This window comes from Acartia tonsa, chromosome 9 (assembly GCF_053477335.1).
Source record: "Acartia tonsa isolate MP-2025a chromosome 9, ASM5347733v1, whole genome shotgun sequence".
Lineage (NCBI taxonomy): Eukaryota > Metazoa > Arthropoda > Copepoda > Calanoida > Acartiidae > Acartia > Acartia tonsa.
In genome coordinates, this window is record NC_137268.1 from 11,015,535 (window position 1) to 11,040,663 (window position 25,129).

At 32.0% G+C, this 25,129-nt stretch overlaps 1 protein-coding gene and 1 pseudogene across 4 annotated transcripts in view; one reads left to right on the top strand and one right to left on the bottom strand.

The window, feature by feature from the left end:
• LOC145328203 (uncharacterized) overlaps positions 1-25,129 on the top strand; it is a 131,452-nt pseudogene that overhangs the window by 60,045 nt on the left and 46,278 nt on the right. The window lies entirely within an intron of this gene.
• LOC145328219 (cytochrome c oxidase assembly factor 6 homolog) overlaps positions 7,545-25,129 on the bottom strand; it is a 31,117-nt gene continuing 13,532 nt past the window's right edge. Inside the window, exons 3-6 of one of the 3 annotated variants that reach the window (XR_013882396.1) lie at positions 13,089-13,115; positions 11,372-11,440; positions 7,875-8,876; positions 7,545-7,727 (exon numbers count right to left, since the gene is read on the bottom strand). Coding sequence is in view for 2 of the 3 variants with exons in the window: in XM_080171819.1 (XP_080027945.1) it covers positions 8,760-8,876; positions 11,372-11,440; positions 13,089-13,115 (213 nt within the window). In the remaining variant the exon portion in view is untranslated. Of the gene's footprint in view, positions 8,877-11,371; positions 11,441-13,088; positions 13,116-25,129 lie in introns of all 3 variants that reach the window. The other 2 variants (XM_080171819.1, XM_080171820.1) reach the window with 2 other exon arrangements.

A 25,129-nucleotide genomic window follows, 5' to 3' on the forward strand; every position in this document is an offset into this window, starting at 1 on the left:
TCTTTTGTTGCTTTTATATCTATCAGCGAAGCTTTTCTATAATTCCAAATAATCACCTGTATGAACGTGAAAGAATTGTAATTTAATACAGTTAGGGAGTTGAATCCATTTTTATAGAAGCAGAACTATAATCTATGATTATGGTTTGGACCCTCTAAAACTGTTATCTACCCTTCCAATTTCCCCTCTCTTGGTGAAGATATCTTCAACGCCGATACGATTTTTGAAATGTAAGATTCCACTTTCAATAGAGGCGAAACTGGAATCATGGTTTACATTTTTAATATCTATGTTTCTGTAATCTTCCATTCCTTTTTTAACATCGACATAATAGAAATGTACCATACTATTTCAAAATTATGTCAATTGTGAAAAAAAGCATAGATTTTATATATAATTTAAACATTGTTGTATATTCTTAATTAAATAAACAAAACATACAAAGAGCGTATATAAAAGATGTTTTGTTTATTTTAAAAGAATACTTTAAAAAGGGTATCAAATGAGTATTCAAAATTTAAAAAGTCGTTTATTAATTAATTCAATTGTATATATTTGTAATTTTTTTGTTCAATTTATTTCATCTTAATATTTCCCTAGTAATCTCTCACCGTGTAAGTAAGCACTAAGAGATTAATTGCTTATTTATTTGTGCATTTTTGTGATAAATTACTGATCAATTACTGAACAATTTGGTCTGATTTGTGAGTTAAAAGTGGATGGAGTAAATAAATCCTTAGACATTCATAGTAAACGTTGCTTGTATCAGTTGTATCATCTCTGGCCACAGCGCTCGGCTCCCTAGCCTATAACCTAACCTAACCGAACCTAAAATAGTTTTTTAAAAATTTTGAAAATTTGAGTACCCCCGACAACAAACATTTCTTGCCGCAGCGCTCGGCTCCCTGGCCTATAACCTAACCTAACCTAAAATAGTTTTTTGAAAGAAGGCGTCTTAACTTTTATGCTTTTTATTTAAGATAGCTAGCCGGTTCTTTTAGTAAGTAATAGATGTAAAATAGAATTCAAATATGCAATCGGTTTTTTTAGTAGACCTCTTATTTTTGAAGTAATTTAAGTTTTTTAAACAAATAATTAAGTCAGTTTTAAGGTACTAAAACGCAACAAAATAAAAGAAGAAAATTGCCAGTATGAACAAAAATAGTAAGATCTTTAATTTGACACCTTACTTTTAAAATTCTGTTGAGTAATTATTGAAAAACTCTATTTTTTTATCTTTGATTTAATAAAAACTTTAAACCTAAATATTTTCTCAAACAGACATAAAAAATATGGGTTCATAAATACCTTTAGGATCAGAAAAATATTACGAATCCATTCTAAGCAAAATTGAAAAAGTTTTATAAAACTATAATAAAAAATATAAGTTTATTTTAAGAATCATAATTTTTGGCTTTAAAGGGCTGACTTGAACAAAACCTGAACAAAACCTAAACAAATGTACATACACTGTAACAGATATTTTTTAAACACAAGAAACAATAATGCATTTTTAACTGCATTGTTTTGAAGTTTATAAACAGACGGAAGCATATTTGTTCATACTTTTTCATTCTTTACATGTTATGTAAGTATCAATATTTTTATTGTAGTATCTATTGTATATGTTGTATGAACATTATCCTTTTTTTTTGTCAATTCTATTGATTAAGTTTTGAGGTGAAGCTTCCTGATTCGTCAATTTTTGAGATTTTTGATTGGCTAGTTTAATAGTTAAAATTAAGTGTTGCCTTTAAAAATATAATATTTTAGGCCATTTTTATTTTTTTAAGTTTTTACTTTTTTTCAATTTTGCTTAGATTGGATTCGTAATATTTTTCTGATATATGAACCCATATTGTTTTTGTCTGTTTAAGAAAATATTTAGGTTTAACCCTTACAGATTGGGGGGGGGGGGGTCATATTGACCCCCCCCCCCTCTAGTTTTTTCAATGTCATTTTTTTTGTAGGTAAGATGGAGAGCTGTGACTTCATGACTTTTTAAGTTTAGTAATTATGCGTCGGCAAGAGTTGATTTTATTAGGATATCTGGTCTGTGTTGGTCATGGTGTCCGGTCAAAGTCGGTTGGGTATCACCAAAATTTAAAAAAAATTCTAAATAAATCTTAATTTCTACATTATGACTTTTGTGTATAAGGTAGAAACCTAAATTTTTTTTGGTGAATACTGAGATATCAATGACCTTATGAGAAAAATAGTGTTATGACCGTTTGACCGCACCCTGACCGACTTTATGACCAATTTTTGTCCGGCTTTTACTACAGACATATATCATGAATATCGTGGCTTCTATTACAGCTAGAGACCTAAAAAATTTTTTGGTGAATTCTTGAGCAACAATAAACATATTAAACTATTAATTGGCGCCACCAACCGCCGTTTTACCGCCGTAACCGCCGAAAATGGCGGTTTCCGTTATTTGCCGTTTTTCGGCGATGATCAGAAAAAGTATTTTTTTTGTAATGAAAAATCAAAGTTCGTCCTAAAATTTGGTCATCCCAGCTGCAAAATTGGCCGCTCTACAGCTGTTTTTAAATTTAGCAGCTGGCCGCTAAAAAGCAGCTAAGGAGCGGCCTGACCGCTATGACTAGAAAAAGTAATTTTCTCTGAAAATACACATGAACCACCAGAAAAAAATTTTACGTCTTTATCTGCAACAGAAGCCGAGATAGAGGGGGGGGTCAATATGACCCCCCCCCCCCCCGATCTATTAAGGTGGGAATTGGGGCCCGATCTGTAAGGGTTAAAGTTTTTATTAAACCGAGGTTAAAAAAATAGATTTTTTCAATAATTACTCAACAGAATTTTAAAAGTAAGGTGTCAAATTAAAGATCTTACTATTTTTGTTCATACTGGCAATTTTCTTCTTTTATTTTGTTGCATTTTAGTACCTTAAAACCGACTTAATTATTTTTTTTTTAAACTTAAATTACTTCAAAAATATGAGGTCTACATAAAAACCGATTGCATATCTCAATTCTATGGACCATTTTACATCTATTACTTACTAAAAGAACCGGCTAGCTATCTTAATTAAATAAAAAGCAAAAAAGTTAAGACGCCTTCTTTTGAAAATTTGAGTACCCCCAACAACGAACATCTCTGGCTGCAGTGCTCGGCTCCCTAGCCTATAACCTAACCTAACCTAACTTAAAATATTTTTTTGAAATTTTGAGTACCCACCTGACAACAAACATCTCTGGCCACAGCACTCGAAATTTAAACATTTTCCGCCTCCCCCTTTCTTCCCCTTTACACTCAATCCCCCCCTACTATTACCCTTGCCTCTGTATGTCTGGACGGGGCAAGGGAGAAAAGGTCAAAGGAAAGTCTAGTTCACCAAGACTTTGCCTTAGATTGAATTCAGACTCTGTTAGGAGGGGGGAGGTGGGGGGAGTACCCAAATTTTCAAAATTGGTAAAAAAAATTCCTAAGAGGATAATGCCGTTTCCTTTTATATACACAGATACCAAAAAATCAACAGAAAAATTACTTATTTTTACTTTTCTGTCAGTGATAATAATTAGCCCCAAAAGTAAAATAAAATCACGCATGGTATATTTATCTTTTCTTAGACAAAGATTATTTTAAATGTGCATTTATTTCAAACCAATGAAAATTCAAACTGAAGTACAAAATAGAATCCAGAAATTTGCCTGTCTATTTTGGCTTTCATTGTAGGTGGATTGAATTTATGTAAAGGTAATTCTTATCTCAGGACTTTAAAACTGTAAAAATAGATTTAGATATATTTCAAATAGCTTAATATATTAGATTCAAAGGCCTTATAGATTTAATTAACTTTGGGATAATGGTAAAGGACGATGGAATATTAATTATCCTTGCCAAACCATTTCATTTTTATGTAAAAAGGTATGATAACCAATCTGCCATTGTCCTATCACTCTTAGATAAAGTTTAACTTTGGCCTATGTTATATGTTATAACACATACTTAAGACTTAAAACTTAATGTAATAAAAAGCTTTCACTTAAGCAAAGCTAAAGGGTGTGCAAAAAAAATGCAGACATTTTTGAAATTGAAATTGCGCGGCTTGTGTTAATAGTAGAAAAATGTTACGCATATCGTTAGGACTGTTCGGAAGTCTATTTTTTTATTTTGGTCTACCTGGTTTCCTCTTTCCTATGTGGGGGTTCCAAGTCAAGGCTTGATTGGTTATATCATCATGCCCTTTCCTTAGAGTGTGCCCCAACCATCTCCATTTTCTCTGTTTTAATGTCAGTTTAATGTCTGACATATCACTGCGCTCTAGAAGCTCAGCATTTGTGATAATTTATGAGCTATGTGGTAGAATGTCCCAACTGACTTAAAACTCAAAAAAAAAATTTCCACTTTTCTCACATTTATCAAAACAGCTTCTAAACTAAAAATAGCACAAAAATCGTACTTATATTTTCAAAAAAATAGAGCTTATGTCGGTTCTAACGATATAACTATACATAGCATTTTTCTACTATTCACACAAGCCAAGCAGTTTGAATTTTTTCAATGTCTGCACTTTTGCACACCCTTTTTTTATCTTTAATGATTTAATGCACATCCATAATGATGACGCACTAAATAACCCCTTCTGTAGATTAAAATTAGTGGTTCAAACGTTTATAAACACAATTTAATCAACCAATCAAAGCCAACTAATAAGAAAACGTTATTGTAAAACTTTGTGTACTATTGTAATAATCAGTCAATTGTCTCCTCCCTCTCTGGAAACAAATACTAACTAAGAAAGAATAAAATGCGATGGTACTCTACAATTCACTTTTCTGCCTGTCCGTCATTCTGTCCATAATTTTTATGATTTTCCAGTATGTCTACGAAACCAATTAATATCCGCTGGATCAGACCCGTCTAATCCATACTTGAAACCATGTATTGTATTATATTATAGACATTTTTCTACAAATAGTAAAGTAAAAAGTAGTAATATGAACATCAGTTTTGTTAGACTGGGCCTTTGCTCCTTCGGGTCTAACAAAACTGGAAAACAGATGCAATTAACAATTAATCTTGTCTGTTTAGTTTTGACAATGCCAGTTTTCATCAACCAATTAAGATTAAATAAAAGTAAACAAATTTAAAAATCCAACAAATGTTTATAAAACTTTGGGTACTACTGAAATTTAAACCCTCTCTTATTTTGCTAAGAGTGAACATATTAAAAAGACATAGTTATAGAAACCTGCAAACCATAATAGTGATTTCTTTAGACATACAGACTTCTACCAACCCTTTTGTAGAAAACGTCACTTAGAAGCAATAACATTTTGTATGTATCTTATCAATTTATATTGTTATAACTCTTAATATAAAAAAACTTTGTAGAATGTTTAAATGGACATTCAGGACTTTCTGATAACGATTACAGGGTGCTACTGTCCTTCTCATTCTGTCTTCTCATGTTATTATAGACAGAATTTATTTAATTTTTCGTCCATTTTTCCCTCCCTGTAGACAACTTTTATTGTACCCTGGGAGGTAGGGAACATTGGACTGAAATTACCTTCTTAGCTTGTCCAAAACCTCTAGGTTCTTAAATTCACGTTTATCGCCACCAGGGATTTAAAGGGATAAGACAATAGCCGATAAATGGATTTACATTTCCAAAAATACCCCTACTGTAATTTGCCATCAGTGGTTGAAACGTTTCGCCACTATACTAAATAAACAAACCAATTAAAATGCAGTAAAAGTACCCAAAGATGTTAAGCAAACAAAAATGAAAACATTATTATAAAACTTTGGGAACTAGCAGAAAGAGAGGTGGACAATGGACTGTTTATTACACTAGTCCCCAAAGTTTTCTTATTGGCTGGCTTAACAACTTTGGGGACTTTTATTGGATTTTGAATGGTTAGGTTTTTAAGTACTAGCGGCTTCGCCCCTAGCCTCTAGATATAAAAAAAATCTGGTGCTGCGACCATAATTTATGGGCATCACCAGAATTTTTTTTTGGGGGGGAGGAATTTTCATTTTTTTTTGGGGGGGGGGTTGTCCCACCCCCCAAGAAAATAGCTTAAAACCAAAACAGGACCAATAGGTATATACCCTGAAGAGTAGTATCCGTTCAGTTCAGTTGTTACCGAGATCTTAAGCAACAGACGGATGGACAGACAGACAGACAGACATGGTTCTACTTTGTATTATAGATAGTAGTGGTTAACCAACCAATCAAAATTCAGTAAAAGTCCCCAAAGTTGATAAGCCAACGAATAAGAAAATTTATGTTTTGAGATTTCTAATATAAAATTTACTTTAAGATAAACATTTTCTTAAAAAAATTGTTCTAGCTTCAAAAAAAGGAAATTACATCCATTTAACATTTTAATTAACCTTAAAAAATAAAGTTGTTAAATGAAAAATGAATTTGTCTCACTTAAAGTCGGAAATTTAGTATTAAACAGGGAACAGGCACAATTTTTTTTTTTACCATCTAACTCTAATAGGAGCAGAGATGATATGTGGGGGGGGGGGGGAGCGTTGAACGATTAAGGTCCGGAAATGGGACTGATTGTTAAGTGTTAGCAACCTTTATTGTTAGGTTTTTCTTAAAAACTTTAATCTAATAAAAATATTTAAAAAAACTAACTAATATGTACCATTTCTACTATGTCGATTCAAAGATATGATATGTTATCTTGAATGTATTATTCCAGTTTTGGCTCTATTGAAAGTAGAATGATACATTACTATTATGTCGATATAAATAAGGAAATCAATGTTTATGAATACGCTGATATGTAAACATGAATGTATGATTTCAGTTTTGCCTCTATTGAAAGTGTAATCTTATATTTCAAAAATCGTATCAGCGTTGAAGATATCTTCACCAAGAGAGGGGAAAGTGGAAGGGTAGATTATAGTTTTAGAGGGTCCAAACCATAATCATAGATTATAGTTCTGCTTCTATAAAAATGGATTCAACTCCCTAACTGTAATAGGATAACATCCCACATAAATTCTCGAAATTTTCTATGTCTAACGAGTATCAATTCCATAACTCACATTGACCATCAGTCTATTATAATGTATAATATGATATTTCGTAAAAGAAATATGACTTTATATCAAACAAAGTAAGAAATATTTATAATTTAAAATTATCTGGAGGTTTTTTCGTATGGAAGAGAACCGGTTTCTATACACCTGATTCGAATACATACGAGAAAGCTTATTACGGACATACTTTCATTTTATGATTTAATTATACAAATGGTTAACTCTTCACATATCGCCCTTATAAAAAAAATCAGAAGTTAATTAAGTATCAGTAGTATTTTTATTTTAAACTGCACGTTTTAAATGATCTAGGTATTATAGAGTTGCTACTCTATTAAAAGTTACCTAACTATTACAGGAACCATAATGCCAAGTTTGAATATAACATGTTTAAACTAACGATATGAGCTATCCGTTACAGACGGCCGTAAAAGACGAACTGACCGACCCTGATTACAGAAAAGCTTCGCCTCTAACAACGCATGTTAAGAATAAAACAATAGTAATTTGATTATCACATTTATTACATATAATAAAATTGTAAGAAAATAACAAACAATTTTTAGTATACACGTATTCTTAATTTACATTTTTTATGACTAAGTTGTCTTAAATGTGGAATTTGTATATATATATTTTTATCTAATATGTCTTGTAAACTGATTAATTAGAACCGGTACACAGCCATGCTGAAAAATCATGTATAGGATCGTATTGCAGACATGACAATTTTCGACGAATATTAAAATAAAAGCCATAATTTTAATACCAGTTTTGTTAGATCCGAGAGCTTATGCCTTTTCATTTTAATAACCGCGGAAAGCTGTCTATAATACGATGCGATAAATAATTATTCTGTGTTTAAAATTTCAAATTTCAATATTTTATCCCCGCTTAATTTAAATTTATCGCACTGCCCTAATATAAATGAGGTGCAATAAAAGTTAATGTGATATTTAATTTAATAGACCTATTACACCCTGAGAAACATCAATTATATTCGATAACGTGTAAGAATATGCCGTTTCTCAAAGTCGTTCGCGGTCATGCGCAAAATTTAAAGGGTGACGCAAATTTCATATCTCAATTTTCGGGGCAAAATATTATTTAATTTAATTATTTTCTCTGTAACACAAAGCGATGCATGCAAGATTTTTTAATTCGCTCGGACATAAAGCAAAAACCCTTCCAATAATGCGATATCCGCGTACGACTTTGAGAAACGGCATTTTCTTACCTATCATTTTATATTCAGTTCTGCGATAACAGAGATTCAGAGATATTGAACTTGAAGAAAAACTATTTACCTACCATCCAACATTTTAGTCCCAAGTAATTATAACTAAGTGATTCATACACATATTTAAGCATGGGAGGGCAAAATAGCTTTCAGTCAGATTAAATATCTTTAAAATTTCTGGAATAACTTTAAATCTTATATAGACTAAATCCTAAGTTATATAAGCAAAAAGAAGTAAAGGTTTGCTATTAAATGAACGAAATTTTTATTTAAATTGCACTCAAAAAGAGTATACTCGCTTTTTCAACTTCATTACAATTTGGCTGACGACAGGCCCAAGAAGGATCCGTTGTACCAAATAATTTTTGCAACTGACCAATAGTAGATGGCCTTTGCATGTTATTATCATAAAAAGTTCACAAATCGTGAGATGAAAAATCTATAAGATTTACAAAATACTACTCCACAAATAAGTTGCTAACTAGCTACTCGCTTTTCGTCTAGTGTTTTCTGCATCAATTTTCTGGTATCCCTCAGCCTTCACTTTCTGCTTGAATTTTTCAAAGTGATATTTTCTGTCAAAATGGACCACCCAACTCTGAAACAAAAATTAATATTTTAATTTTAAGGGCTAAATATTGGACCATATACATGAATATTTTGTGCTTTCCCTCAAAGTGCCTAGTGAGAACCGAACCCCACCCTCTTAATTTTTCAAAGGGGTAGTTTCACGAAATGCATTTGAACTAAATTTAGTGAACCGAATATTTTTCCCTGGTTAATTGGTTAAACTGCATTTAAATGGCAAATAATTGAAAGAATTTCAATTTTCTACCACGTAGTTTTTAAAATATCAAGACTTGAAAATCGTCTTTTTAAATTGCAAATCTCACAAAAAGACGATTTTCAAGTCTTGATATTTTCAAAACTACGTGATAGAAAATTGAAATTCTTTCAAATATATGCCATATAAATTTAGTTTAATCCATTAACTAGCAAAAAAATATGCAGTTAAGTTCAAATGCATTTCGTGAAACTACCCCTTTAAAATAAGATGGAGGGGTAGTTTTGTCTTAATGCCTAGCTCCTGATGTGACCCTGTGACAAAATATTTTGTTTGATATAATTAACCTTTTATCTGATTTGTGGAACAATGATTCCTAGGACAACAAGGTATACTATGTGTACTAACAAATTAATATTCTGTTTATTTAGTTCTTACACTCTAAAGGTGCTAATGTTAGTTTTATTTTAGAGCTTAGCCTTTATGGATGTTGTCATCCTTTTTTAGATTTTTTAGACGAAATCGTAAAATCTTTCATTATCATTATTCTTCAATTTTTTAAAGTAAAATATTCATCCTTAAATGAACAATTATATGCTTATACCAAGATTTAATCAAAAAAAAACTTTGGCAGATTTCTAAAGCCAAATATGACATAGCATTACAGCTCTAACCAAGCTCCAACAAGCTGAAAGTTTATAGTGATTCTTGTGTATTTAATATTTAACGAAACAACCTGCATTGTCTGAATGTCTGTAAGCAGTCAGACCGAAAATTAATGCAGGGCATAGCCCAATATTTAGGGGATATTTCAACTGAAGATAAAACATCTCAACATGTTCTACTTAATAATATCAATAAAAACTTCACAAGAAATAAATTTAGAGATAAAAGGCTAAAAAGTTATTACAATTCTTTTTTCTTAAAACTCTAGGTATATCTCTATAAATTTTTAAAACCTTCTTTGCCAGTAACTTATTCAGATATTTTAAACTTTATTTAGACAGTTAATTATCTAAGATTTAATTTTAATAAAATTTGTTCTGAAGACATCATTCCCTTTACATTCTTTTAAAATTATTTACAATAAGTGGACATAAGATTATTGGTTAAAGTTTTTAAGCCAACGAATAAAAACATTTGATACTAGTTAAGTAAACATTCCAATGTCCCCTCCCTCCCTGACTTTAATAGGTTTTTATCAGCATATGATAACCACCTTTAAAATTGGCAGCAACTTATGTAGACAAAAAGAACAACTATGTCCCAAAATAGAGTAGCCATAACAGACTAAAGATTTAAAGAAATATAGAACAGACAGAATAAAAAAGTAATCTTAAATACAGAATTTCAAAAGGAACAATTTCGCTTAACGGTCTGATTTTTAAGAAACAAATGACGTATCATATGTACTGTAAATGTTCTAGTTCAGTTGTAGAGTAGCTGTGGTACTAATGAATCATGATTACTTATCGACTGATTCATCACCTAAGCAAGTAAATTTATTCATTGCTTCTTATCTTTAAGTACTTCATTCTATAATATAAAGTAGTAAGATTTTTTTGTTTGAAAGTTAAGATTATGTATTTTATTATGTTATTTTATTATGTACTTCATATAGGTCCAGGGATGGCTTTAGGTTATTTTTGCTCACCCCTTTTGTACCCCTTAAAGACTTGAATCTCTACGGGCGCAGCCGCTAGTTTGATATATAGAACCAAAAAAAGTTTAAATAACAATTTTTAAAGTCAAAGCTTTTTTATATTTAGTGTCAGTCAGTTCGTACGTCATTAACCATTAATATAGGTATGTTAAAAAGGGGGGGGGGCGAAAGTGACACTTTTTTAAACCAAAACTAAAAGTCAACAAAGGAACTCAACTAAAAAAAGAGTTACAGGTCTGAGATTTTGCATGGCAGTTGCTTTATAGGGGTAAAATATGGAACTGTGAAGAAACGGCGGCGCAACCGCCGAAAACCGCCGTTTCCCGCCGATTTTTTTTTGCCTTTTCTCGGCGGTTTTCGGCGGTTGCGACGCCGTTTCTTCACAGTTCCATATTGTACCCCTATAAAGCAACTGCCATGCAAAATGTCAGACCTGTAACTCTTTTTTTGGTTGAGTTCCTTTGACTTTTAGATTTGGTTTCAAAAAGTGTCACTTTCGCCCCCCCCCCCTTTCTTATTAATTTCAAACGTTTCATTTACATTCTGTAGATACAATTTACAGAGCGTAGCAACATTATAATTTTTACTGCAGTGCGTTCGGTTGATTTTGACATTACTTATGTTGCCACGGTGTTTATCTACGTACTTGTGGACACATAGCTTCATATTTACTTCTAACTTCTTTACACTCTGCTGCCTCCGCGTCTCCATTTACCTAAAAATATATATCTTAGATACTATACTTAAATTAAGTAACAGGATCTATATGTGTCTGTGTGTGCTAGGAAATCACTCTTAGAAAATATGACCCTTCCCCCAAAAAAAACTTTGTTTTAAACTTTTTCTTTTTAAAACTATGGAATGGATATATGCTTTTTTTCTGCTTACCCCCTGTAAGACTATATAAAACAGGAGTTGTACTCTAAAATTTGGCTTGTCGGTTGCTTTAAACGTGTACAACATGGATTTGTCAAAAACGGCCTAACAGCAGCTCCCGCCGAATTTTTTTTGCTTTTTCTCGCCAAGTTATAAAATTTTCTCTTTAAATATGTAAATTGAAAATAACGGTGGAGTTTCTCCTTAGCTTTAATTCTGCGGAGGGCCCAAACCTTGGGAGACTACCGTTCAAAGTACACATTTTAACCCATTCTAACCAAACGAAATAAACAAAAAAAACGGTTGGGGGCGGGGGGTGTCTGTGCCCGCCAAGGCACTTTAGGGGAAATTGCGACCAACTAGAACTGTACAGAATTGAAAAATGAGCACACATAAGAATAATAGCAACTTGGCAAAGCAATAAGAGTTAAACTAATGATGGTTTCATTTCATTTTTAACAAGTATGAATGAGTACAGAACTGCAGCTGAATCAAAAATGGTAAAGTGTTCCAATTTATGTATATGTAATTTTTTTCTAGGGGCGATTTCTCTTGAAGGGGTGGAGGTATCCTCCCCAAAAGTAGTTATAAATCTTTCAAGGACTTATGAGAAGCTACCCTGTAAAGAAGAACCATACCGGTTCAGCGGTTAGCGAGAACCTTTGGTGAAAACAGACAGACATCCTGTTACTTTATTATAAGGATATGACAGTAAGATAAAAAAAAGGTAGGTTATTAATTTTTCTATTACATATTAATTCAATGTCCATCGTAGCATAACCGACAGACCAACACACCAAGTAAGGCAAATACAAGATACACATTTATATGAGGAATCTTCCCCCCAAAAATTAGCCATCTATCTTAAATAGGAGCCAAGAAAGTCACTAAAAACAATTCAAGCGTACTATTGGAATTATAGAGTAGCTTCGCGACACTGCAATTATTTGTTGACAACTATTTATTAATCGTAGTAAATCTAAATAAGATTATAGAAATAAGGGAGTATAAGCTCTATAGATTTTAACGTGCATGTATATTAAAAGAACCGCATACACATGCGAACATTAATAGCTCCCATTAATTATTTTGATAATTTTGAATGGCTGCATCGTGAAACATTACAGATTAGATAGCACAAATTACATATGCAATAGTAGTTGGAGGTTTATGTGAGTGGACAATAAAATCTCCAAAACCGCTGTCCTGTTATCAAGTTTTGAAATGAAATAAAAGCGGCTTGGGATTACAATAATAATTCGCCAAATAAATGACAGCTACACGTTTTTTTTTGGCTGGCATAAAGGTCAGCGAAAAAAAAATTATGTCCATCCCCAACTTAATGAACCAAAAAATCAAAATTCAATAAAAAGTCCCCAAAGCTGTTAAGCTAACGAATAGAAAACATTATTATAAAACTTTGGGGACAGGTGTAATAACAGCCCAATGTCCCCTCCCAGCTGGCTAAAGATATAATAAGTTCTTACCTTGTCCATACAGGACCAAAAATCATCCTGAAAAAGAAAAAACATTATTATTACCTTTAAAATATAAAAAAACTGATTTCTTTTACAAATGTTCATCTTAACTTTTTATATGTTAAATAAAAAACTACAATCTCATCAACGTTTCAACCATTTCTGTAAATGAAAAATATTTATTTTTATGAAAAATATGAAATGATATTCCTAATCTATTTTGATCATTCCTCATCCGAGGTGCGCACGTGAAAATTTGCACATCACGCTTATGCAGTATGCAAAAAAAATAGACATTTGCACTAATTTTAATTAGGCTTTTCAATAAATGGATGTAAAAAACAAAAGGCAAGAAAATCAATGCACTTTTTAAATGTACTTTTTGAATTAATTTTAAAGGTATGAGTTGACACAAATAAATGAGGGGCGAGAATATGGATGTAGAATATACTTGGATATTATGACAGGGGAAAAATTGTAGTCAATCAAGGTTGCTTTTTTCCCTGCCATTAATTGGTCAGGTTGTTCATCCAGTAGGAGGAAAGGGTAAATGGGGATGGAGGGGAGGGAAGGGATAGTTATTTTAGCCCACTACAAGTTTCACTTTATTAGGGAACATGAAAAACTGATGTAAGATCCAAGTAATACTAAATTCATTGGGGCGAGCTTGTTGTCAAATCTTTACTTTCAATCAGAAATGAGCTAATTTTAAAGACCGAATCATGCGGGGCTACAAACTTCCTAAAACAACCTAACCTAAAAATTAAACAAAACAAAAAACTTACCCCCCTCCACATTATTTCAATTTATTTTAACCAAAAAAGGGTTTCGATGCACAACAATGCACTTTGAGAAAAAACGCCCAACTTTTAGTGGCTCAATTGGTTAAAATTCAATAGCCTTGATGAATTCTAATCAGCTGTCTACATCACTATTTTTGTCAATGCATTATTTAGAGGGTTCATTTTTTATTTCTGCATTTGTGCACATATAAGAATAATAAGAATTAAAATAACATTATTAAACTTTTCATCTACAGAATAATTTGTATTGGACAGATTGTTCAGTCAGATTCATATAAAATAACTTTTGGTCAAAAAAATCTTCAATGCTTTAAATCATAGTATTTTCATATGATATTATCTAGGTTTTAAAGAACAGATATAATGAAAAATGGACATTAGTTGTACTGTAATTGTATTTTAATAATACACAAAATGGTTATTTTTCTTGCTATTTTTCTAAAAACAAGGATGACAACATCCATAAAAGCGAAGCACTGAAACGGTAGGATAAACGGACATTAACACTTGTATAGTATCTGAACTGAAAAATCGGATCATAAATGTATAAATGTCGAATCAAAATTGTAGGTAAATTTGTTGAAAAACTGCTTAAAAACAGGATAATGTTTATGGACATACTTACATTTTTGGACTTGATTATAGAGTTGCTTCGCTTATAATATTATTCTTTGTTGTCCCAGGAATCAATATACCAAAAATCAGATCAAACGGATAATTAAAACACTTGAAAATTGGTTGTTAAATAAGTAGAAAAATCAACATGTTTAAAATGGACGTACGGACATTCTGGTAATGATTATAGAGTTGCTACGCTTTCTAAATCGTACCCAACTACTACAGGAATCATCATGAAAAGTTTGAAATCGATAAGACAAGGGGGGGGGAAGTTTGTACACTTATAGGAAATGAAATTCAGTACCAATGTTTGGGAGGGTCGTATGGGCTTGTTTTTAAAGTTATCAACCTAATTCTTTTTGTAGGCTCTCTTATATGACTTGATATACACGTATTTCTTTGAAAATTGAATTTCGGTACTTTCCTTCTAGGGGCTTGTGGAGCAAAAGACCCCCCAAAACACTAAAAATATGAGTTCTGACCTTACTTTTAAAGATATTGACCTGATTTTTTCTTTATAATACTTTTTTAACATACCCGAATCAACGAACCATTACAGATTTCATTTTGAGACTTTCCTTCTAGGGGCTTGTGGAGCAAGAGACCCCCAAAACACAAAAATATGAGTACTGGGCTTATTTTTGAAGATATCGACCTGATTTTTTTTTATAGTACTTTTTTAACTTAACCGAATTAACGAACCATTACAGATTTCATTTTGGGACTTTCCTCTTAGGGGCTTTTGGAGCAAGAGACCCCCAAAACACAAAAATATGAGTACTGGGCTTATTTTTGAAGATATCAACCTGCTTTTTTTTATATAAAAATAATATTTAAACATAACCGAATCTACGAACCATTACAGATTTCATTTTGGGACTTTCCTTCTAGGGGCTTGTGGAGCAAGAGACCCCCAAAAATCATAAAAATATGAGTTGTGGGCTTCTCTTTTAAGATATCAACCTTATTTTTTTATATAATAAAAAAATACTATTTTAACATAACCGAATCTACGAACCATTACAGATTTCATTTTGGGACTTTCCTTCTACGGGCTTGTGGAGCAAAAGACCCCAAAAACACTAAAAATATGAGTTCTGAGCTTATTTTTAAAGATATCAACCTGATTTTTCATATAAAAATACTATTTTAACATAACCGAATCTACGAACCATTATAGATTTCATTTTGGGACTTTCCTTCTAGGGGCTTGTGGAGCAAAAGACCCCAAAAACACTAAAAATATGAGTTCTGACCTTATTTTTAAATATATCAACCTGATTTTTTTAGGAACACTTTTTTTAACATAACCGAACTAAGAAACCATTACAGATTTCATTTTGGGACTTTCCTTCTAGAAGCTAGTGGGGCAAAAGACCCCCAAAAAATATTTTTAGAGATATTGAGCTGATTTTTTTCATGAAAACTTTTTTCACATGTTTGAACTAGGTAGCCACTAATAATTTTATTTTGGCACTTTCCTTTTAGGGGAAAGTAGGGTAAAACACCTCCAAAACAAAATAAATTGAGTTCTCAGGTTATCTTTAAAAATAAGCTCAGAACTCATATTTTTAGTGTTTTGGGGGTCTTTTGCTCCACAAGCCCCTAGAAGGAAAGTCCCAAAATGAAATCTTAATGGTTTCTTAGTTCGGTTATGTTAAAAAAGTATTATTTTAAAAAGATCAGGTTGATATCTTTAAAAATAAGCTCAGAACCCATATTTTTAGTGGTTTTGGAATCTTTGCTCCACTAGCACCTAGAAGGAAAGTCCCAAAATGAAATCTGTAATGTTTTCTTAATTTGGTTATGTTAAACCAGTATTATTTTTTAAAAATCAGGTTGATATCTTAAAAAATAAGCTCAGAACTCATATTTTTAGTGTTTTTGGGGTCTTTTGCTCCACAAGCCCGTAGAAGGAAAGTCCCAAAATGAAATCTGTAATGGTTCGTAGATTCGGTTATGTTAAAATAGTATTTTTATTTAAAAAATCAGGTTGATATCTTAAAAAAGAAGCCCACAACTCATATTTTTTATGATTTTTGGGGGTCTCTTGCTCCACAAGCCCCTAGAAGGAAAGTCCCAAAATGAAATCTGTAATGGTTCGTAGATTCGGTTATGTTTAAATATTATTTTTATATAAAAAAAGCAGGTTGATATCTTTAAAAATAAGTCCAGTACTCATATTTTTGTGTTTTGGGGGTCTCTTGCTCCAAAAGCCCCTAAGAGGAAAGTCCCAAAATGAAATCTGTAATGGTTCGTTGATTCGGGTATGTTAAAAAAGTATTATAAAGAAAAAATCAGGTCGATATCTTTAAAAATAAGGTCAGAACTCATATTTTTAGTGTTTTGGGGGGTCTTTTGCTCCACAAGCCCCTAGAAGGAAAGTACCGAAATTCAATTTTCAAAGAAATACGTGTATATCAAGTCATATAAGAGAGCCTACAAAAAGAATTAGGTTGATAACTTTAAAAACAAGCCCATACGACCCTCCCAAACTTTGGTACTGAATTTCATTTCCTATAAGTGTACAAACTTCCCCCCCCCCTTAACGACTAAAAGCTATCTATCTCGGACGGACGGACGGACGGACCGACCCTAATTATAGAAAAGCTTCGCTTTTTAAAAAGCGGTAATCAATCCATGATTGGTTTCTTGTTTTGGTGTAAAATTAGGTTCTAGTTAGCCATTGTTTAAAAATTATTATTTATAGGTATCAAACAAAATGAAGAGAAATTAAAGAAAAACTTTTTAAAAGCGAAGCTTTTCTATAATTAGGGTCGGTCCGTACGTCCGTCCGTCCGTCCGTCCGAGTAGATAGCTTTTATTCGTTAATTTAGGCATGTTAGAATTATCCTATCGATTTCAAACTTTGCATGATGATTCCTGTAGTAGTTAGGTACGATTTAGAAAGCATAGCAACTCTATAATCATTACCAAAATGTCCTTACGTCCATTTTAAACATGTTGATTTTTTCAGTGCTTCGCTTTTATGGATGTTGTCATCCTTGTTTCATTAGGTAGTATCTTTAATCCTGACAACCTTAGAGTTTTAATTCCTAATTCATTTGTTTATGACTGGCGTCTACGCCCCTACAGTCACCAAGGTATTTAAGGGAAAAAGTGGTTTTAGTTAGTTTAAATAAAAATGGGGGGGGGGGGGTGATAAATTTTCTAGGTGCGATTTCCCGTAGGAAGGTGGAGGTGTATCTTCCCCTACAATAGTTATAACCTTTTCCTGGACCTAAAAGAATCTTCCTAGTAAAGAAGAAAATTGTTGGTTCAGCGGTTAGAGAGATAATTAAATACCAACACACACAAGCAGACAGCAATACATTTTAGGCTTTAATTAAGCTTTATTGTAGAGATGCTACGCTGTTTAAAACGAAATGAAACTCCATGCTTTCAGAGTCTGGTCTTGATAAGAATCAAAATAACAAAATTGGGTTGACAGGTCTTTCAGCATTTACAATTTAAAACGTGCATTGCATTATTAATCAAGAATTTGATTTCAATTTTCGGTCAGAAAGAATGTTTGATTTCATTTTAATAAAAAGGGAAAAATTAACTTGATTTTTATCCTATTCCCTCATAAAGCTGGTTGTCTGTCTGCAGGGATCTTCTTTCTCAACCTAACCTAACCTTATGTAGGCATCTTTAATACGTTTTCATATTCCTCTGACTCGTAAAGGTAAATTTAAAGTTTCAATAAAAGCATTAACACACCAACAAGATGCCTGCCTATGAAAGGAAAGGACTTCCAGTATGGTTTTGAGATATCCGCTGGATTAGAATCAGTTCTAGATCATACTGAAAAATCATGTATTGTGTTGAATTAGACAATTTTCTAAGAAGAGTAAAATGAAAAATCATTCAAGGCCCGGGCTAACAAAACTGGAGTTAATCTTGTAATTTATTGTCGGAAAACTGTCTATAATACGATGCGATAAATAACTCTTATTGTATTAACTTCAACTTGAGAAAACTTTGGGGATGTGCAGTTAAAATTTCTGTTTTCGGTTGATTATTAATCTAATAATTACAAAATACCAATTAAACATATACATATTTTTTTAGCTATTAGAAGTGGTTTATTTTGTTTAAAATATAGTTATGTAATTCATTATTCATGACACGACAGAAAAACCTTTTAGGCGACAAGCAGCGTCTAGATTTTAATACAACAAGGACAATTGTTTTCATAAATAGCGCAAAACCAGAGCAATGAAATAAATATTTCAAAAAAAGTTAAATGAAGTTTCGTCGAGACGAACAGACCAATCCTAAATGTAGAGTAGGTGCGCTCCCAATTACAAGATATTACCACTGAAGCGCGAATGAAAAAGACAGTACATTGAGAACTCGATAAATAGATAATTTAGACAGGGATCTTAAGGGATAAGACAATGACCGGTAAATTTATATACATCCCCATTGATTATACACAAAATATCCCTTCTGTAGATTACAATCAGTGGTTGAACCAGCCAATCAAATTTTAATAAAAGTCTCCATAGTTGTTAAGCCAACGAATAAACATAAACATATTTATTAGGGCATGAAAATTAAACATAGTCATAAAATCAAAAAAAATAATATAAAACAAATAAAAATTCAAATTACTATAACAATAAACAACCTAAATCCTAATCAGTTCTGCCCGGGTAACTATGAATAGATCACTAAGGATCTGTCTACTTTGCCCAAAATATATTTAACAGCGTTATTATAAAACTTTGGGGAATAGTGTAACAAACAGCCCAATGTCCCCTCCCTTCCTGTGATTTAGTACAAGCGTAGCTAATATATAGAATCATAGATAAACAAGTCATTTCTACATATGTAACATACAAAATATCGTTAACTCAAAAAAATGTAATTTTTTATTGCCGCGACCGAATATATTAATTCAGCTTTCCCAATAATAACAGTAAGAGTAAGAAGAATGCCTCTCTTGTAAAAAGACAAAACTCCCTAAAATGCAATTTTAAAATGCCTTTTTTGTTATTGAAGGTTTCAAATTTAGAGCATTGGGTCTTATTGCGGCAGTCATTCAGCAGTTAGAGCTGTGTATTTCCTGCAGGCTTCCTTTAAATAATCTAACTTTTTGTGTTAGGCTTGAATCATAATTGGTTTGCACATAGGATCCAAACTTTCCTACTACCAATAATTTTAGGGTAATTTGGTTTATCATTGGTGTATATTGTATTTTTTTGTTGATTCCCTGAGAAAATAACAAAAAATGTAAAATGTTGAATTCAATAAGATAAGAAAAATAATAAGAAATTCACTTCCAAAATTTCTTTCAATTGATTTTCTTTGTTCCCTTATAAAGGGGTGGTAACTCTTTGACCAATTCAATAGTAAAAACACAAGGTGCCATATAATTTTTATAAAGTTAATTTATTTCTTTTGGCTCCTTAATGTACAAAATGCATGTTACTTATGTTCCATGAAAAAGAAAACTAAAAGTTTATTGGAGCTTATTTTTTGATAGCAAAAGATAATTTTAAAATTTTTAAGTGAAAACAAATTTCAAAAAGAAAATTAATCAGAAATATATTTTCCCAAGTCATCCAAATGTGGCACCCGTATTTAGTTGTCAAGCAAGAATCCTTTGTTTTATTTTCTACTAGAAATTGCGCCTACATACTTTCTTACCACTCTATGCACTACTGAACTGAATTCTTTATGTGAAGCTCTACTAAAAATGTTTACTTGTTAAGTAGGTTAGATCTATGAATATATTGTTAAACATTGCTCAAAGATGGCTTTACATTGGAGGAACTGCTAGGGGATACTAGTTTCCATTAAGAACTTCATGTTATCCTAAGATTACGCGATGGTTTTACCCCCTCCCCCCTCATATTTGGTCTTTTAAATTACATAACAAATTAATAATAAAGTAAAACATTGAAAGTCTGAAAAAATGGTTCTCATTTACAGGGTAGTTTCTCATAGGTCCTAGAAAGGTATAACCACCCTCACAAGAAAAATCGCTCAAAAATAAATGCTCCCCCCACCACCCAATTAAAAAAAATATCTTTTTCGTTTTAAAACTACAATTGAAAAAGGGAAGGGGTTGACTTTAACTTCAAATGGTCCTAAGGCCTCTAGGGGCGTAAACGCTAGTTCTTAATAAAGGACCTAATCCCAACATGAAACAAAAATGCTCCAAATTTTGTGTCAATGAAACACACCACTATGGGAAAAAATGTTTTAAATTCACTTGCAGCTGCATTCAGGGAAAGGGGTATGATAACTTAAAGAAATTATATTTTTCCTCCATCCATTAACTGGTGCCTAGAGAGCACTGGCCTCTACCCGCTATATTTTAAAATAAATTGCAAATAATAAGAGGTTAATTTTGTTTTGCCTAGGTAAATAACCCTTGCGGGGACTAATACTCTAAACCTTATTTTCAATTTATTTCAGTAAGGGGGGGGGGTTTTAATGCAACCATCTCGTAATCAGTGATTAAATGGCACTTAGAATTCGAATTTCTATCTAAAATTTTTCATAAGTAATACTTGGTAGGTCTATTTTCCCTAAATCGAACAAAAAGTTGGAAAAGTAACGGCTGGCGGCTAAGCCGTTTAGCCGTTTTTTGCCTATTTTCAGGGCAAATTCATCATTAATTACGTAGGAATCAACTTTTTAAAACAAATTTTTGGTTTAATTCATGTTACATGATAGCCATAACCAATTTTTAAATTTCTAGTACCAACAGCTACCGGCTAGAACCGTTTGATAAGGTTTTTAAGTGAGAAAAAGTATTATGTGAAGATAGGTTTCGTGACTTTTTTTGCTCTTAAGATAGTAATAAAATGGCAAAACAGCTGAGCCGCCAGCCGTTAGCCTTTACTTTTCCAACTTTTTGTTCGATTTAGGGAAAATAGACCTACCAAGGATTATTCATGCAAAATTTCTGATCGAAATTCGAATTCTAAGTGCCATTTAATCACTGATTACGAGATGGTTGCATTAAAACCCCCCCCCCTTTGTTGGTAGTTCTGTACTCGCTCAGCAATGAATTATGTTACAGCATGTTGTAATTGTCATCAACAAAAAAAAGAAGTAAATAAATGTTTTGATAAATATCAGGTACCATATCTATCTCCTTGGTGCATTTAAAAAGTCCTAAGGCATACTTTTCTTTTGCGTCTGTTCATTGTTTTAAAAAGCGCTTCTACTCTTTAATATCTGTGTATTTGATGTATTGAAGGATCTCGCCGACTGGACCGATATGGTTCTCCTTTACAGAGAAGGTACTCCCAATATTATCGTCCCTTGAAAAAAACGCCCCCATTAATTTTTTTTTACTTTTTAAAACTAAAAATTAAAGTAAAGGAGGTCGACTTTATCTCCCCTAACCCCACCTTGCCCCGGCCCTAGAGACGTAGCCGCTAGTTATCTAAATTTCAACAGCTATATATTAAAAGAATCGCTGGATTATAATTCCCTTTCTTTTGTTTTTTAATGATTTTATGTACAATCCGTGTTTTTCCCTCACACTTTTAAATTTCATCTATAGCTTATTGAAATATTTAGTATTGTAAAAACGCCCTTTTCTTTCTATACAATAACCCTTCATATCATTATTTGGCCATTGACTGTTTCAAATAGTTTGAAGGATAATAAAAATTAATCATCTACTTAATTTTCTACCATCAACTATTTCATTTCATGTGTTTGATACTTCAATAAAAAGAGTTTGTAAATAATAATAAAATAATTCTTAACTAATTTCCCAATAAATTAAATTTCAATGAATTGGTAAGTTTTACAAAACATTTTTTAATTATCTAGGGTTTATTTAAGGGTATAGTCCCTTTCGTGGCAACGCACCTTAAGGGGCGATTCTTCGTATTTTTTACAGTAGCTTCTCTCCTATTTCTAGCCGCTGCGGAGGCTCTAACCCTGCGGGGCCAATTGCCTAACCCTGTGGGGGCAATCACCTAACCCAAATTAACCCAACCTAAAATAACCTATAAAAAGTCATTCTAAAAACACGACGAATTGCGCCTTAAAAAGTCCTTGCATTCGTGTTCAAACTTTTCAACCAACCGTTTTAATCTATATGTGTATGTCAATTTTAAACTAGCGGCTACCAGGGGGTGGATGGGGTTTATGACCCGCTGCCCACCTTCATTTTAGTTTTAATAAGAAAAAGTTATTTTGGAGAACCATATAGGTTTAGCAGTTAGAGAGATCCTTCGGTAAACACATTTCAGACCCACTGAACTCAGTATAACGGCATTACCCGGCATTACGGAATCAGTTAAATTACCCTTTTTGATCTTTCACAATAATGACTAAAAAAGACAATACTGTTTCAGAATATCAAAAATCTAAAAAGCTTTCATTTACAAAATTAACTTAGAAACTTAAATTATTCTGAAGACTGTAATTATCATTAATGGAACAAAAAAAGCTTAGGGGACCATTTGATTAGTTTTTATGAGTTTCCGTTTTCAATTTACTTTCAAGTTGTCAGTACAAATTTTCTAGCTTTTTTAATATTAATTGTAACAATATTTTTTTTTTTATAAAAACAAGAACAATAATGTGTAAAAGATAAAATAATAAAATCAAATTTGAATCTCATTAGATGAGAACAGTATAATGTACTACAGTAATAAGATTTAAATGTAATGATAAAACCATTGATATGGAATAGCCAAGTTCTAAAAAGTATGCAGCAATACACAAAAAATGATGTTTTTAAAATCTATGTAAGTACTTACAGACACATTAAAACTATAGTGTAGCTTTTCTGCAAATAAATTGAATTAGCCAAATTAATTTCTATTGAAAATTCATTTAACAATTAAGTGAGCAAATAACCTCTGTAAAATATGACCACAAACCACAATGGCATAGACTCGAAATAAAGTATTACCAAACTTTACCAATAAACTGTAAAGAGATATGATAAATATACAACCAAAATAACAAGTTAATGTTGAAATTCAAATCCTTCTCGTTCCTTCTTGAATATAAAATGAATTTGAAAATTTTGACGATATATTTTAATTTCCTTATCAGGATGATGTTTTTATATGTCGTCTTTATGACAGGTTATTATATTATGAATATATTTCTTAAATTATGTATATAAAAAAATATTGTACGATAATATCAAATTAAATTAAAAATAATTTATTTTTCATGTTTTTTTTGTTCCAAAATCATCCCTGCATTAAAGAAAGAAAAATGTGTGTTTTGTTGCTTGAACGTCTTTGATTTTTATCCTTATATAAAAGTATCATGATAACTATTTATCTATTTGTCTCAAAGAATCTCGCTAACTGCTAGACAGATATGGTTTTTCTTTACATTAAAGCTTTTTATATGTCCTGGCAATGTTTATAACTATTTTGGGAAGGGTGCCTCCACCATATAAAAATTGCTCCTGAACAAAAAATAACCCTCTAAAAATTTTGAAAAACAATCATCTTAAGTATAGTTAGGACTCTCCACCTCCCCCCCCCCCCTCCCCTCCCTATCCCCAAGTGCCCCTAGAGACTTTAAGGGTACGTAGCCGATAGTCCTTATATGGAAATAATGAGATGTATGTATATCTGTCTGTAACAAAGGAACTCGCTATCCACTGAACAGATATAGTCCTTGGTTTTTTTTTTGTAAAACTTAAATTTAAAAATGGAGGGGATCAAATTCTAGTGCCCCTAATGAGCGCTGGGGGCGTAGCCGCTTGTTTTAAGTATGTCAAGCATCATTTTAAAATTAAAAAGAAAATAAATGTTTCAGATAATAACAACCCAACAAATTATGTCTATAGCAATTTGATCAGCTGATTGGTTTGAATACTAGATGTTTTTTTAAGTAGCGCAGCTACTCTAAATCTAGGGGATAAATCTAATTTTGCTTAGAATTTACTTTCAGGTGTTTTAAACGTTGTAAATTGAAGATTTTATTTTGATAATTAATATTTTACAACAATATCTGCTATAAACTGTGACAGGGATGGCAAAATAAAAACCACGTGGTTTTAATCAAGTGGTTTAAACCAAAAAAAAAGGCTAAAAAAAACAAAAAAAACCAAGGTGGGATGGTTTACATGGTTTTTTTAATACAAAGGCCTATCTTTCCAGTTATATCCTTATAATAAAGTAACAGGATGTTTGTATGTGTGTTTGTATGTTTGTACCAAAGGATCTCGCTAACCGCTGAACCGATTGGGTCCTCCTTAACAGGGTAGCTTCTCATAGGTCCCGGGAAGGTTTATAACTATTTTCTTTGGGGGTGGGACACCCCCAACCCCCCCTCCGAAAAAAACTTTTTAAAAACTTTTTAACTAAATTTAAAAATGAGGGGGGGGGGGGGTAACCCCCCCCCCAAAAAAAAAAATTGTTCGCCCCCCCCCCGAAAATTTTTTTTTACTTTTTCTTACAAAATATAAAATAAAAAATTCAATTATTAAATTCGACTCTCTCCTCCTCAAGTGCCCCTAGAGGCCTCTAGGGGCCTAGCCGCTAGTCTTTTTATAATGTAAAAAATACAGTCAAAAACATAAATACCTAATTCAAAATTCTTTTAATAGTTTAAATCTTTATACTAAAGGGGTAGTTTCACGAAATGCATTTGAACTTAATTTAGTGAACCGCATAT